Source organism: Rana temporaria, chromosome 5 (assembly GCF_905171775.1).
Source record: "Rana temporaria chromosome 5, aRanTem1.1, whole genome shotgun sequence".
In the NCBI taxonomy this organism is placed as follows: Eukaryota; Metazoa; Chordata; class Amphibia; order Anura; family Ranidae; genus Rana; species Rana temporaria.
The window spans coordinates 7566352-7583373 of record NC_053493.1 but is presented as its reverse complement, the minus strand read 5'-3'; the positions used below and the strand labels follow the sequence as shown (position 1 = coordinate 7583373).

The 17022-nt window shown below is 48.3% G+C and overlaps 1 protein-coding gene across 1 annotated transcript in view; it reads right to left on the bottom strand.

Moving 5' to 3' along the window:
* Positions 1–481: 481 nt before the first annotated feature.
* LOC120939721 (protein starmaker-like) overlaps positions 482–17022 on the bottom strand; it is a 54664-nt gene continuing 38123 nt past the window's right edge. Inside the window, exon 3 of the mRNA XM_040352049.1 lies at positions 482–1892. Coding sequence (XP_040207983.1) covers positions 482–1892 — 1411 coding nt within the window. The remainder of the gene's footprint in view (positions 1893–17022) is intronic.

Sequence of the window (17022 nt, the reverse complement as noted above, 5' to 3'; positions counted from 1 at the left end):
GAGAATGCAGCCTATCCAATCACTAGAGAGCGGTGACATCACTGAGAATGCAGCCTATCCAATCACTGGAGAGCGGTGACATCACAGAGAATCTTGCTGGCGGGAAGGTCGGAGGTCGGATTTAAAGGAAAACTCTGTATTGGATCCTCCATCACTCCTCTCCTTCCTCCTGACACAAAACTGGCACGGCTCGCGGCTTTTAAACTTTAACCCTCTCCCTTCCCCCGGCTCCGTCCCGCCAAGTCTCCGATATCTGCGGCCGAGCGTTCCAGAAATGGCTGAGGACGGGTCCGGTCCTATAATCTGCCTCGTCAGTCAGAGCCCCTCCCCTATGGATCCGGTGATTGATCACTCGAGTGCTGGTGTCCAAAAGAGAGAGAATAGTGCTGACGGCGGCGTTCATCCCTTATTTGCTAATTGGTTACACAGATTGTATATCAGTCACTCTTCTTCTTCTTCTTTTTCTTTTTAATTACAAGGGTCACCCAAATAAATCAGACCGCTCATCGGGCCGCTCATCGGACCGCTCATCGGACCGCTCATTGGGCCGCTCATCGGACCGCACATCGGGCCGCTCATCGGACCGCACATCGGGCCGCTCATCGGACCGCACATCGGACCGCACATCGGGCCGCTCATCGGACCGCTCATCGGGCCGCTCATCGGACCGCACATCGGGCCGCTCATCGGACCGCTCATCGGGCCGCACATCGGACCGCTCATCGGACCGCTCAACGGGCCGCTCATCAGACCGCTCATCGGGCCGCTCATCGGACCGCACATCGGGCCGCTCATCGGACCGCTCATCGGACCGCTCATCGGGCCGCTCATCGGACCGCTCATCGGACCGCTCATCGGACCGCTCATCGGGCCGCTCATCGGACCGCTCATCGGGCCGCTCATCGGACCGCTCACCGGACCGCTCAACGGGCCGCTCATCGGACCGCTCATCGGACCGCTCATCGGACCGCTCATCGGGCCGCTCATCGGACCGCTCATCGGACCGCTCATCGGGCCGCTCATCGGACCGCTCATCGGACCGCTCATCGGGCCGCTCATCGGACCGCTCATCGGACCGCTCATTGGGCCGCTCATCGGACCGCACATCGGGCCGCTCATCGGACCGCACATCGGGCCGCTCATCGGACCGCTCATCGGGCCGCTCATCGGACCGCACATCGGGCCGCTCATCGGACCGCTCATCGGGCCGCTCATCGGACCGCACATCGGACCGCTCATCGGACCGCTCAACGGGCCGCTCATCAGACCGCTCATCGGGCCGCTCATCGGACCGCACATCGGACCGCTCATCGGACCGCTCATCGGACCGCTCATCGGGCCGCTCATCGGACCGCTCATCGGACCGCTCATCGGACCGCTCATCGGGCCGCTCATCGGGCCGCTCATCGGACCGCTCATCGGGCCGCTCATCGGACCGCTCACCGGACCGCTCAACGGGCCGCTCATCGGACCGCTCATCGGACCGCTCATCGGGCCGCTCATCGGGCCGCTCATCGGACCGCTCATCGGACCGCTCATCGGGCCGCTCATCGGGCCGCTCATCGGACCGCTCATCGGACCGCTCATCGGACCGCTCATCGGGCCGCTCATCGGACCGCTCATCGGACCGCTCATCGGGCCGCTCATCGGACCGCTCAACGGGCCGCTCATCAGACCGCTCATCGGGCCGCTCATCGGACCGCTCATCGGGCCGCTCATCGGACCGCTCATCGGACCGCTCATCGGACCGCTCATCGGACCGCTTGTCGGGCCGCTCATCGGGCCGCTCATCGGACCGCTCACCGGACCGCTCAACGGGCCGCTCATCAGACCGCTCATCGGACCGCTCATCGGACCGCTCATCGGACCGCTCATCGGACCGCGCAGTAATCCTGCAACTCAGCAAGAATGAGGATCACCACCACCGGTTCCCGGGGTCGGGGGGCGCCTTCTACCACCTATAATGGACCTGTATGGAGGCCAACGCCAAGAGGCTGCAGGAAGGTGTATAGGGCAAGAGAAGGAAGCTGTCAATCAAACTTCATGGACCAATCATATGCTACCAACTGCAACAAGTTGGCGTCACTATTGTCTGAAACGTTACCACCCCCCCCCCCCATCCCATTCCCGGAGAACTGGTAATATACAGTATGGAACATTTGTAGAGTAAGGGCTAGATTCAGCAAGAATTTACGTCAGCGTACCTGTTGATACGCCGCGTAAATTCAAAGCTGCGCCGGCGTATCTTCTTTCTGTATTCAGAAAGCAAGTAGCGCCGAAATTAGGCTAAGAACCGACTGGCGTAAGTCTATTACGCCGTCGTATCTTAGTTGCAATTTTACGCTGGCCGCTAGGTGGCGCTTCCGTCGATTTACGCGAGGAATATGCTAATTAGGTAGATACGCCGATTCTCAAACGTACGTACGCCCGGCGCATTTTCTTTTACGTCGTTTACGTTAGGCTTTTCCCGGCGTAAGGTTACTCCTGCTTCTATGAGGCGTACGCAATGTTAAGTATGGACGTCGTTTCAGCGTCGAATTTTGAAATTTTTACGTCGTTTGCGTAAGTCGTTCGCGAATAGGGCTGTACGTAAGTTACGTTCACGTCTAAAGCATTGACGATTTGCGGCGGAATTTCTAGAATGCGCACTGGGATTCTTTTACGGAGAATCGTTCGTAAAAAACGTCAAATACGTGGGGGTCACACTAAATTTTAATAAAACACGCCCACATCATCCAAATTTGAATTAGGCGGTCTTACGCCGGAGCACATACGTTACGCCGCCGTAACTTAGGGCGCAAGTTCTTTCAGAATACGGAACTTGCGCCATAATTTACGGTGGCGTAACGTATCGGAGATACGTTACGCCCGCACAAGATTACGCAGGGCTACCTGAATCTAGCCCTAAGTCGGCAAAACCCATTTCTTGTATTGCTTCTGGGATTCCTATTCTGTAACTGGAGGTGATAACAGGACGGCCCAATCATAAAACAAAACATGGCAACAAGTAAACCAATAAGGGGCCCCATCAGGAATTATGGGGCCCCTTACACAGCTTCAGGCATGGGCCCCCCATGGAGCAGAGAACCGGGGAGGGCTGCCGCAAATTGAAAAGCGGGGGGGGGGGGGGGGGGGGGGTTGGCGCCGCTTCTTGAGAAAGAAAGTTGAATTAGTGGGAGGGGGGGGGGGGGGTTGCAATGGGGACCTCTGGGCCCCTTACAAAAAAGTAATAAAAAAAGAATATATAAAAATATATATTAAAAAAAGGGGGGGGGGGGGGGTTGCCATCCTTTCTTTCTTTCTTTCTTTCTTTCTTTCTTTCTTTCTTTCTCTCTTTATTTTTTCACTTTCATCCTTTTTTTCTTTTTTTCTTTCTTTCTTTCTTTCTTTCTTTCTTTCTTTCTTTCTTTCTTTCTTTCTTTCTTTCTTTCTCTCTCTTTCTTTCTTTTTCTTTCTTCCTTCCATCCTGCCTTTCTTTAATTCTTTCTTTCTTTCTTTCTTTCCTCTTGCCTGCTTTTTTTTCTTTCCTTTTATTATGCCTTCTTTCTACCCTAATTTCCTTTCTTTCTTCCTGTCTGTCTTTCTTTTTTTCTTTCTTCCCGTCTTCCTTTTTTTCTTTCATTCTGTCCTTTCTTTCTTTCTCTCTCTTCTTTTTTCTTTATCTTTCTTTCTTTCTCTCTTTATTTTTTCACTTTCGTCCTTTTTTTCTTTTTCTCTTTCTTTTTTCTTTCTTTCTTTTTTTCTCTTTCTTTCGTTTTCTTTATTTCTTTTTCTTTCTTTCTTTTTTTCTTTCTTTCTTTTTTTCTTTCTTTCTCCCTTCCATCCTGACTTCCTCCAATTTGTATGTACATACCCTCACATTAAACCTGAGAGTGTGCACCTTCAGCCCATATCCATGATATAACTGTAGCTTAAATACGTTTTGGTAAATACCCAGGAAAAAAAATTGTGCCTGTGTCCTAATCTATATAGACCTAACTGTATATACAGGAGAGGGATCAGGACCCTCTTCCTCCTGCTGCTGACCCCTCTAGTGATATAAAGATCTATATAGAGGGATCAGGACCTCCTTCCTCCTGCTGGTGACCCTTCTAGTGATATAAAGATCTATATAGAGGGATCAGGACCTCCTCCCTCCTGCTGGTGACCCCTCTAGTGATATAAAGATCTATATAGAGGAATCAGGACCTCCTTCCTCCTGCTGGTGACCCTTCTAGTGATATAAAGACCTATATAGAGGGATCAGGACCTCCTTCCTCCTGCTGGTGACCCTTCTAGTGATATAAAGACCTATATAGAGGGATCAGGACCTACTTCCTCCTGCTGGAGACCCCTCTAGTGATATAAAGATCTATATAGAGGAATCAGGACCTCCTTCCCCCTGCTGGTGATCCCTCTAGTGATATAAAGATCTATATAGAGGAATCAGGACCTCCTTCCCCCTGCTGGTGACCCCTCTAGTGATATAAAGATCTATATAGAGGAATCAGGACCCCCTTCCTCCTGCTGGTGACCCCTCTAGTGATATAAAGATCTATAGAGGGATCAGGACCCCCTTCCTCCTGCTGGAGATCCCTCTAGTATGATATAAAGATCTATATAGAGGAATCAGGACCCCCTTCCTCCTGCTGGTGACCCCTCTAGTGATATAAAGATCTATAGAGGGATCAGGACCCCCTTCCTCCTGCTGGAGATCCCTCTAGTATGATATAAAGATCTATATAGAGGAATCAGGACCTCCTTCCTCCTGCTGGAGATCCCTCTACTGATATAAATATCTATATAGAGGGATCAGGACCTCCTCCCTCCTGCTGGTGACCCCTTTAACGATATAAAGATCTATAAAGAGGAATCAGGACCCCCTTCCTCCTGCTGGTGATCCCTCTAGTGATATAAAGATCTATAGAGAGGAATCAGGACCTCCTTCCTCCTGCTGGTGACTCCTCTAGTTATATAAAGATCTATATAGAGGGATCAGGACCTCCTTCCTCCTGCTGGTGACTCCTCTAGTGATATAAAGATCTATATAGAGGGATCAGGACCTCCTTCCTCCTGCCGGTGATCCCTCTAGTGATATAAAGATCTATATAGAGGAATCAGGACCCCCTTCCTCCTGCTGGAGATCCCTCTACTGATATAAAGATCTATATAGAGGGATCAGGACCTCCTCCCTCCTGCTGGTGACCCCTTTAACGATATAAAGATCTATATTGAGGGATCAGGACCTCCTTCCTCCTGCTGGTGACCCCTCTAGTGATATAAAGATCTATATAGAGGGATCAGGACCCCCTTTCTCCTGCTGTTGACCCCTCTAGTGATATAAAGATCTATATAGAGGGATCAGGACCTCCTTCCTCCTGCTGGTGACCCCTCTAGTGATATAAAGATCTATATAGAGGGATCAGGACCCCCTTCCTCCTGCTGGTGACCCCTCTAGTGATATAAAGATCTATATAGAGGGATCAGGACCTCCTTCCTCCTGCTGGTGACCCCTCTAGTGATATAAAGATCTATATAGAGGGATCAGGACCCCCTTTCTCCTGCTGTTGACCCCTCTAGTGATATAAAGATCTATATAGAGGGATCAGGACCTCCTTCCTCCTGCTGGTGATCCCTCTAGTGATATAAAGATCTATATAGAGGGATCAGGACCCCCTTCCTCCTGCTGGTGACCCCTCTAGTGATATAAAGATCTCTATAGAGGGATCAGGACCCCCTTCCTCCTGCTGGTGACCCCTCTAGTGATATAAAGATCTATATAGAGGAATCAGGACCTCCTTCCTCCTCCTGGTGACCCCTTTAGTGATATAAAGATCTATATAGAGGGATCAGGACCTCCTTCCTCCTGCCGGTGATCCCTCTAGTGATATAAAGATCTATATAGAGGAATCAGGACCCCCTTCCTCCTGCTGGTGACCCCTCTAGTGATATAAAGATCTATATAGAGGGATCAGGACCTCCTTCCTCCTCCTGGTGACCCCTTTAGTGATATAAAGATCTATATAGAGGGATCAGGACCTCCTTCCTCCTCCTGGTGACCCCTTTAGTGATATAAAGATCTATATAGAGGGATCAGGACCTCCTTCCTCCTGCCGGTGATCCCTCTAGTGATATAAAGATCTATATAGAGGGATCAGGACCCCCTTCCTCCTGCTGGTGACCCCTCTAGTGATATAAAGATCTATAGAGGAATCAGGACCCCCTTCCTCCTGCAGGTGATCCCTCTAGTGATATAAAGATCTATATAGAGGGATCAGGACCTCCTTCCTCCTGCTGGTGACCCCTCTAGTGATATAAAGATCTATATAGAGGGATCAGGACCTCCTTCCTCCGGCTGGTGATCCCTCTAGTGATATTAAGATCTATATAGAGGAATCAGGACCCCCTTCCTCCTGCTGGTGACCCCTCTAGTGATATAAAGATCTATATAGAGGGATCAGGACCTCCTTCCTCCTGCTGGTGACCCCTCTAGTGATATAAAGATCTATATAGAGGGATCAGGACCCCCTTCCTCCTGCTGGTGACCCCTCTAGTGATATAAAGATCTATAAAGAGGGATCAGGACCCCCTTCCTCCTGCTGGTGACCCCTCTAGTGATATAAAGATCTATATAGAGGAATCAGGACCTCCTTCCCCTGCTGGTGACCCCTCTAGTGATATAAAGATCTATATAGAGGAATCAGGACCCCCTTCCCCCTGCTGGTGACCCCTCTAGTGATATAAAGATCTATATAGAGGGATCAGGACCTCCTTCCTCCTGCTGGTGACCCCTCTAGTGATATAAAGATCTATATAGAGGGATCAGGACCTCCTTCCTCCTGCTGGTGATCCCTCTAGTGATATAAAGATCTATATAGAGGAATCAGGACCCCTTCCTCCTGCTGGTGACCCCTCTAGTGATATAAAGATCTATATAGAGGGATCAGGACCTCCTTCCTCCTGCTGGTGACCCCTCTAGTGATATAAAGATCTATATAGAGGGATCAGGACCTCCTTCCTCCTGCTGGTGATCCCTCTAGTGATATAAAGATCTATATAGAGGAATCAGGACCTCCTTCCTCCTGCTGGTGATCCCTCTAGTGATATAAAGATCTACAGTATATAGAGCAGGGGTCTTCAAACTACGGCCCTCCAGTTGTTCAGGAACTACAATTCCCATCATGCCTAGTCATGTCTGTGAATGTCAGTGTGTTACAATGCCTCATGGGGTGTGTAGTTCTGCAACAGCTGAGGGGCCGTAGTTTGAGGATCCCTGATATAGAGGGATCAGGACCTCCTTCCTCCTGCTGGTGACCCCTCTAGTGATATAAAGATCTATATAGAGGGATCAGGACATCCTTCCTCCTGCTGGTGATCCCTCTAGTGATATAAAGATCTATATAGAGGAATCAGGACCTCCTTCCTCCTGCTGGTGACCCCTCTAGTGATATAAAGATCTATATAGAGGAATCAGGACCTCCTTCCTCCTCCTGGTGACCCCTCCAGTGATATAAAGATCTATATATAGAGGAATCAGGACCTCCTTCCTCCTGCTGGTGATCCCTCTAGTGATATAAAGATCTATATAGAGGAATCAGGACCTCCTTCCTCCTGCTGGTGACCCCTCTAGTGATATAAAGATCTATATAGAGGAATCAGGACCTCCTTCCTCCTGCTGGTGACCCCTCTAGTGATATAAAGATCTATATATAGAGGGATCAGGACCTCCTTCCTCCTGCTGGTGACCCCTCTAGTGATATAAGATCTATATAGAGGAATCAGGACCCCCTTCCCCCTGCTGGTGACCCCTCTAGTGATATAAGATCTATATAGAGGGATCAGGACCTCCTTCCTCCTGCTGGTGACCCCTCTAGTGATATAAGATCTATATAGAGGGATCAGGACCTCCTTCCTCCTGCTGGTGGCCCCTCTAGTGATATAAAGATCTATATAGAGGAATCAGGACCTCCTTCCTCCTGCTGGAGACCCCTCTAGTGATACATCTTTTTCATCTATATATCTCTGGAATATATACAGTTATTACTCTATGGGGTGTCTCTGGTAGTCACTCCATCCCCGTCCTCTCCTATCACCATCCTTTCCCACACCTGACCTCTCTCTCATCCCCGCATTGCATCTCCTCCTCTGCTGTATCCTGGAGAGCTCCCCAGCAGGAATCACAGCAGACACGGCCAAAACGGTGTATTAATCAGAATTTATTAACAGTAATTAAGTTAATTTCATGGGAATCGCCCATCTTTAACTAAAAGCTGAGATCGTTAGTGCTTTTTGATATTTGATTAAAAAATCAACTCGAACGTCTCCAGCGGCCCATTCCATTTCATAGTGAGAATGGAATGTGTTCATTATATCACCAAGAGGAAAAAAATATTATAAAATGTAACAAAACCGAGACAGAGAGGGTGAGCCGGATATCACAGATCAGGGACGAGGAACTACAAGTCTCAGCCGGTCCAAATGTCAGAGCTGTAATATATAACTATATGGGACTGTGGGGGGACATTAGAGTGTAAGCTCCTGGGGTACAGAGACTGATGTGACTGGCTCAGTGTTCTCTGTACTGCGCTGCGGTATATGTCAGAGCTATAGAAATGTATAATAATAATATGTGACTGTGGGGGGGTGCATTAGAGTGTAAGCTCCTCTTTTCCCCTGTACAGCACTAAGGCCTATGCCAGTGCTATAGAAGGTCTGGATCAATAACACTCCTCTCAGTGCAGTTCATTAGCAGTGAATGAGGCTCAGAGTCCTGTGTTGTACCCTCAGGTCTATCCATCAGTGTCACCGCGGGGATAACCATTAATCAGTGTCCTTGGCACCCCGATGGGCAGATTCCAGACATGTGGGTGTACCCTGGGCAGCGGGCATAGTACAATGTCCAGCTTGGGATATTTGAAGGCTCCTAATACCTTTGCCTCTGACCTGCAATGACAGCCAAATCCATCATACTCCATGCAGTGAGCGGTGATCAGAGGAGCCTGTAGAGTGCATTGTCCCCGGCACTGCGTCCGGTGACAACAAGAACAAATATTAGGGCTCGGTGTCATGTGCCGGGGTTATAGGGAGCTGCCCATTCCCACCATAGTATACCCATGGGGCGACTGGTGCTATGCTGGGATCATGCTGGTAATACTGGTATAATGACAGGGAGGGTCCTCTCCTGCCATGCATGCCATCTATCACTGGATGTCCCTGGGAAGCCAAACAACTATTCATCACACGGAGCTGTACAATTTATTTTCTTTCTGTCTCTTTCTTTCTTCTTTCTTGCCTTCCTTTCCCTTTTCCTTCTTTTTTCCTTGTATCCTGTCTTCCTTTCTGTCTATCTTTATTTTTTCCTTCCACCCTGCCTTTCTTTCTTTCTTTCTTTCTTCCATCCTGCCTTCCTTGACTTCTATCTTCCGTTTTTTTTTCTTTCATTCTGTCATTCCTTTTTTCTTTCTCTTTCTTTCTTTTTCTTTCCATCCTGACTTTCCTTCTCTCTTTCATTTTTCATTTCATCCTGCCTTACTTGTTTCTGTCATGTATCCTTTCTTTTTTTCTCTCTCTCTCTCTTTCTTTCTTGCATTGCTTTCTTTTTCCTTCCATCTATGTTACATTCCTTTCTTTCTTTTATCCTGCCTTCCTTTCTTATGTCTTCATTCCACCCTGCTTTCCTTTCTTTCTGTCTTTCTTTTTTTCTTTAATTCTGCCCTTCCTGTTTTTTCTTTCTTTCTTTCTCTCTTTTTCTCTTTCATTCTTTCTTTTTTTTCTTTCTTTCTTTCGATCTCTTTCTTTCTTACTATTTCTTCCTTCCATCCTGCCTTTCTTTCTCTCTTTCATTTTCCCTTTCATCTTGCCTTCCTTTCTTTCTTCCCTCCTCCCGTCCTGCCTTCCTTTTTTCTGTCTTTCGTCCTTTCTTTCTTGCTTTCTCTCTCTCTCTCTCCCTCTCTCTCTCTTTAGTTCTTGATTTCCTTTCTTTTTGATTCCATCCATTTTACCTTCCTTTCTTATGCCTTCCTTCCACCCTGATGTCCTTTCTTTCTGTCTTTCTTTTTTTCTTTCATTCTGCCCTTTTTTTCTCTCTTTCTTTTTCTTTCTCTCTCTTCCTTTTTTTCTTTTTCTCTTCCTTTTTTTCTATTGTTTTCTCATTCATTCATTCTTTCTCTCTCTCTCTTTCTTTTTCTTTCTTCCTTCCATCCTGCATTTCTTTCTCTCTTTCATTTTCCCTTTCATCATGCCTTATTTTCTTTCTTCCTTCCTCCCGTCCTTTCTCTCTTGCTTTTTTTCACTTTCTTTCTTTCTTTCTTTCTTTCTTTCTTTCTTTCTTTCTTTCTTTCTTTCTTTCTTTCTTTCTTTCTTTCTTTCTTTCTTTCTTTCTCTTTCTTTCTTTCTTTCTTTCTTTCTTTCTTTCTTTCTCTCTCTCTCAATTTCTCTCTCTCTCTCTCTCTCTCTCTCTCTTTCTTTCTTTCTTTCTTTTCTTCTCTCTCTTTCTTTATCTCTTTCTCACTCTTTTTTTCTTTCGTTCTTTCTTTTTCTCTCTCTCTCTCTCTCTCTTTCTTTTTTTCTCTTTCGTCCTTTCCTTTCTTACCTTTTCCTTTCTTTCTTTCTTTCTTTTTCTTCCTTCCATCCTGCCTTTCTTTCTCTCTTTCATTTTTCCTTTCATCCTGCCTTCCCTTTTTCTGTCTTTCATCCTTTCTTTCTTTATTTTTCTCTCTCTCTCTTCCTTGCCTTCCTTTCTATTTCCTTCCATCCATTTTACCTTCCTTTCTTATGTCTTCATTTTATCCTGCCTTCCTTTCTTATGTCTTCCTCCCACCCTGCTTTCATTTCTTTCTTTCTCTTTCTTTCTTTCTTTCTTTTTTTCTTTCTTTCTTTCTTTCTTTCTTTCTTCCATCTTGCCTGTCTTTCTTTTTTCTTTCCTTTTATTCTCTTTCTATCTTTTTTTCTTTCTTTCTTTCTTTCTTTCTTTCTTTCTTTCTTTCTTTCTTTCTTTCTTTCTTTCTTTCCCGTCTCTCTCTCCTTCTTTCTTGCCTTCCTTTCTTGTTTCCTTTCTTTTGTCCTGCCTTCCTTTCTTATGCCTTCCTTCCACCCTGCTTTTCTTTCTTTCTTTCTTTCTTTCTTTCTTTCTTTCTTTCTTTCTTTCTTTCTTTCTTTCTTTCTTTCTTTCCCGTCTCTCTCTCCTTCTTTCTTGCCTTCCTTTCTTGTTTCCTTTCTTTTGTCCTGCCTTCCTTTCTTATGCCTTCCTTCCACCCTGCTTTTCTTTCTTTCTTTCTTTCTTTCTTTCTTTCTTTCTTTCTTTCTTTCTTTCTTTCTTTCTTTCTTTCTGGGGTAAACTGCCTGCACTGGATATCACTATTAATTTGTTCTGTGAATTCTGTGGGCACACCCATGAATAGATGAACAGTGGCAGGATCAGGCCTCGGTGACGGTCTCTCATAACGCGCACTCCGCAGGGAAGGCCCAGCGTCTCATTTCCATAACAAACCTGCACCGTGCGCACAATTGGAAGCTGTAAATAATATTGTGTCCTAATAATCATCCTCCCCGCTCAGTCTAGACACAGAAACTGTTTAATGGGGATGTCTCTTTAATCACCTCTACCATCCCCCCCCCCCCCGGTTTTTCCCACATTCCAGAAAACAATATTAATTTTTAGAGTTTAAGAACTGTAAATTCCCCAAGAAGACACTTTTTGAACCCTGAAGACAGATCCCTTCAACCGCCCACCTCCCCCAGGGGTTGTACCCCTAAAATCTCCTGACAAACTACAAATACCCAACTTCTGCCCAAAACTACACTCAGGGCCGGTCCACCCTATAGGCTCACTATGCAAGCCGCTTAGGGCCCCCCAATCTACTAGAGGCCCCGTCTGGTGGTGAGAAGTCATTTTCGGCCCCTCACCCTGCTTCTCAACTCGCTGGCTGCATGGGAGAAGAGGTAAGAAGTCAGCACCCCCCGCTTCTCACTTGCATGTAAGATGTAATTTCCGACAGCAGAACACCCCCCCCCCCCCCACACACACACACACTTATCAACTTTAGACCCCATTCACACCTAGGCGTTTTTACGCCTGTAGCGCTACGCCGCTGCCGCCAGAGGGCTGAAAACAGATGTCCCTCTATGGAGATGGTTCACATCACGCGTTCGGCTTGGAGATGGCAATCATCTCCATAGAGGGGGTCATCTTGGGGGACATCTAGGCGGACAATACCGGCGTTTTGTCGCCGCAAATCGCGGTACAAAACGCCGCTATTTTTTTCCGCGATTTGCGGCGACAAAACGCCGCGATTTCGTCCGTCTAGATGTGAATGCAGCCTTAATCTTTAATGTGACATGTCAGTGTTGGCAGCGCCCCCCCCCCCCCCCCGCTTCTCTCAACTTTAACCACTTTTTAAAGATGGATATCTCGAGAATGGCAGCAGCTGCTGCCACAACCGAGGTATCCATCTTTAGTGCCAACGGTCCTGTAAACGATAACGGTGGTCTCCGCGGCGGATTCAACGCGCGATCGCCGTTATCGGTGGCGGGAGAGGGCCCCGCCCTCCGCCGCTTACCGTAGCCGTCGGTAGCGGCTGAGGCGATCGGGACTGTTCGGCTGTTGAAATTTTTTTTTTTTCTTGCATTTTAGTGTAAATATGAGATGTGAGGTCTTTTTGACCCCCCCCCCCCCCCCCCCCCCCCAGATCTCATATTTCAGAGGACCTGTCATGCTTTTTTCTATTACAAGGGATGTTTACATTTCTTGTAATAGGAATAAAAGTGATAATTTTTTTTTTATTTCAGTGTAAAAAAATTATAAACGAAATAAAAATAAATAAGAAAACAAAAAAACATTTTTTTTTAAACGTCCCGTCCTGACGAGCTCGCGCACAGAAGCGAACGCATACGCGAGTAGCGCCTGCATATGAAAACGGTGTTCAAACCACACAAGTGAGGTATCGCCGCGATCGTTAGAGCGAGAGCAATAATTCTAGCCCTAGACCTACTCTGTCACTCAAAAAATGCAACCTGTAGAATTTTTTAAACGTCGCCTATCGAGATTTTTAAGGGTAAAAGTTTGACGCCATGCCACGAGCGGGTGCAATTTTTAAGCATGACATGTTGGGTATCATTTTACTCGGCGTAACATTATCTTTCACAATATATAAAAAAAATTGGGCAAAATGTATTGTTGTCTTATTTTTTAATTCAAAAAAGTGTTTTTTTTTTCAAAAAAAGTGCGCTTGTAAGACCGTTGCGCAAATACGGTGTGACAAAAAATATTGCAATGACTGCCATTTTATTCTCTAGGGTGTTAGAAAAAAAATATATATATAATGTTTGGGGGTTTTAAGTAATTTTCTAGCAAAAAAAACTGTTTTAGTCTCGTAAACACCGAATCTGAAAAACAGGCTCGGTAATCAAGTGGTTAATATGACATGTCATTTTGCTTAGGGCCCCAGGGAGGTCAGGATCGGCACTGACTACACTCCTCCACCCTTATCCACAGACCTTGCACCCCCTCCCACACCCCTCCAGGGACACCCCCTAGAAAAGCACCTTGTTCCCATGTTGATGAGGGCTTCTTCCCCACAACCCTGGCCTGATGGTTGTGGGGGTCTGCAGGTGGTGGGGGGGGGGGGCGGGAGTTATCAGAATCTGGAAGCCCTAGGGTGACCACGGAATGAAACTGACACAGCCACTCCCCCCCACCCCCCGGGCCAATCTGATGCCCCCAAGAAAGGCCGCCACATCTCCGCTTTACTCACTGACAGTACTTGTCCTGGCCGGGAATGACTGGAGGAGCACAATCCCCGCCCCCTGTTTGTGATTGGAGAAATTATAAATCCCTCCTCTTGTGTCCAATCACTGTGCTGTGATTCGTTACACCACAAGCTGATTTTTGGAAAGGGGGGGTGTCCCTGAATGGTCATTTGGAAATGTGGTCACCCTAGGAAGCCCCCTTTAACAATAAGGGGGCCCAAACTTATTTACAAAAAAATGTGGCGACAACTTTGTCCTCGTTAGCCGATGTGCTGTCAAAACAGCTCAGTCTTCCTGTACCGGACTCTTTTCGGTTGTCGGTGTTGTGTCCAACCACCAATCCGTTAAGATCTCTGATTACTAAGGTTTTAGATAAACCGGAAGTGACATGGTTGAAGTTTCTGATGGGTTGGAGCTATTGACAGAACCCCTGGGAGCCGCCAGGCCTCATGTTCTGGTAGGAGTTGCCCGTTGGTGACTGGGCTGCGCGGTGGGAGGTGCCGCGGTCTGGACTGGGCTGACAGGAGCAGCAAGTTGCCGCCCGCCTCCTGCTGTGTGGCCATGCCTATGTCTCCTGTCCCGGTGTAGCATGAAGCTCTGTAACCTCTGCAGTAACTGCGCATGCGCCGCATTCAGGCAAAATAAGCAGAGCGCCGAGCTGCACCCGAGGAGGTAACTGAACTCAGTTTACTGAATGGTCAGTGGGGTCACAGTCAATGAGTCAGCTTTATTCAGGGCTGGTGCAAGGATTTTTGACACCCTAGGCGTAACCTAATTTTAACGCCCCCCTCCCCCTGGCTCCACCCCTGACTTCAACCCCTTCCCCCTGCCCATGTAAACCCCACCTTTTTAATGAAGTGCCCATCAAATGCAGCATCACCAGCGCCCATCAAATGCAGCCTACCAGTGCCCATCAAATGCAGCCCAAGTACCAGTGCCCATCAAATGCAGCCTCAACAGTGCCCATTAATTCAGCCTCACTAGCTCCCATCAATGCAGCCTCAGCAGCACCCATCAATGCAGCCTCAGTAGCGCCCAAGTCCCTTATTAAGCGTCCATCAAATGCAGCCGCGCCAGCGCCCATCAATGCAGCCTCACCAGCGCCCATCAAATGCAGCCTCGCCAGAGCCAATCAATTCAGCCTCACCAACGCCCATCAAATGCAGCCTCACCAGCGCCCATCAATGCAGCCTCAGAAGCGCCCTTCAAATGCAGCCTCGCCAGAGCCCATCAATTTAGCCTCACCAGTGCCCATCAATTCAGCCTCACCAGTGCCCATCAATGAAAGTTTGCTTGCTTTCATTCATTCTGGAGTCGGGACACAGTCCTTCCGCTGCCGCAGCGCCTCTGACACTATGTGCGAACGGAGTCTTGGCCGCCTGCTGATGCTGAGACTTAGTTGCTTGCTGCAGAGAGAAGAAACACCAGTGGCTGGGCGCCCTAGGCAGCTGCCTAGTTTGCCTAGTGGTAGCACCGCCCTGGCTTAATTAACAATGGGGATACAGAATTTCACAGCAGCTGTAGCATCAAGATCAGGTGGGGGAAGGGGGGTTTGGGGATGTGTCAGTGGAAGGGAAAGGGTGGTATTTGGGGGGGGGGTGTCAGTTGGGGTTGGGGGGTCGATAGTTGAAAAGTGAAGATTTGTGAGTGGGGTGCGGTGGTTGGGGTCTGTCAGTAGTGGGAGGGGGGTTGGGGGAAGGTCAGTAGGTGGGGGCAGCAGCGGCTGGTGCTCCATTGGTCGGGGGGGTGGCCTCAAGATGGCGTCGGACCCCGGGAGTGGAGCGCGGCCTGTATCGCAGGGCGTGCGGCTCGTCTAGAGGCCCAATTCAGCAGCCGGGTAGAGCAGGGTAAGTCCAGGAGTCGGGATGGGGTGTCTTTTGGGCCAAAAGTGCGGAATTGACCCGGGATGGCAGCAGATTATTGCCAGGCTTGGCAGAGCTCCTCTGGAGCATGTCTATCCCCGTTCACGTCCGGACACGCCCCCCCCCCCCTGTACAGCGTCTTTTGAACCACCATCCAGGGTTGTCAGGAAGAGGCCCTTGTTCCCATCAAAATGTTGAGAAGGTGCTTTGGGGTGGGCCTCAAAGATCCCACCGCCCACATGTTGAGGACATGTGGCCGCCTGGTAAGGTCCAGGAGGGGGGGGGGGGGCATGCTTGGATAAGGACAGTGGCGGTTGGTGCTCAAATTTTTTTTGGGGGGGGCGCAAACAAACGCAGCCACTGGGTAAGCAGCTGGAAGCAGGAGACAGGTGAGACCTTGCTGGACTGAAGAGCTGTAGCAGGCTTGTCAACATTTTGATGGGGACAAGGGCCTCTTCCTAACAAACCCTTGATGGTGGTTGTGGGGGTCTGCGGGCCAAAGGCTAAAAAAAAAAAAAAAACATGGCTCCATTCAGTTCATCTGTCAGATATGATCGTTTGCAAAGCATCAGTAAGCCATTCATTGGCCAAACACGTGGAAATCTTTGTTTTTTTGCCAGCTTTGCAATTCTCCTCGTGCCCCTCACCTGACTCCGACTCGCCACGCTGGAAGTGATGAAAATTGAGCCCAAATTGCAAAAAACACTTAAAGCGCAAGAGAAACAGATGTCTGTAGTAATCCTCCGCCACCGCCCTAGACAGGTCCCATCTTATCCCGAGCCGGGAGGGTGGAATAACCTTTTCCCCTATTAACGCCGCCACCGGCTGAAATTGCCTCATCTACTCCGATTTCCATTAGAGATACACGCAATAAAGCCACGGCGGAGGAGGGAAATTAAAGCCAAATTGACTATGTGGCAAAATGCATCATAAATTACGATTATTGTGTCCAGCTCATGAGCATTACCGGGCCGGCGATTCATCTGCGAGCCTTTGATTAAAACATCCCGGCTCATTCCATTTCGGAAGCCGGAGTTTATTTATGCATAATCAAATTAATTACATTTTGAGAGATCTTTAACTCGTTAATCCATTTGTATCGGCCGTCTATAAAAGCGTGGCAGGCATATTACACCGCGCGCCGCCCTCGTAATGGGCCGCTCTCTCTCTCTCTTCTGCCTTCGGAGAGCCGATTGAATGGGAGCGCTGAACGGCGGGGCTCCGTGTTAAATAATAATTGCGGGGGGCTCTGAGAAATCACATGGGGGGTCCGGCACTAAACACCACCTTCCAGCTTTATTGTTTTATATCTACAAGAACACAATAATTGGGAAGCTCTACAGATCATAGACTGCACTGGCCTCAGGAAAAGCCATAACTGTAATCACCACCAGGGCTGCTGTCAGGGCTGTCTTAATGAGAGGGCACACCTGGG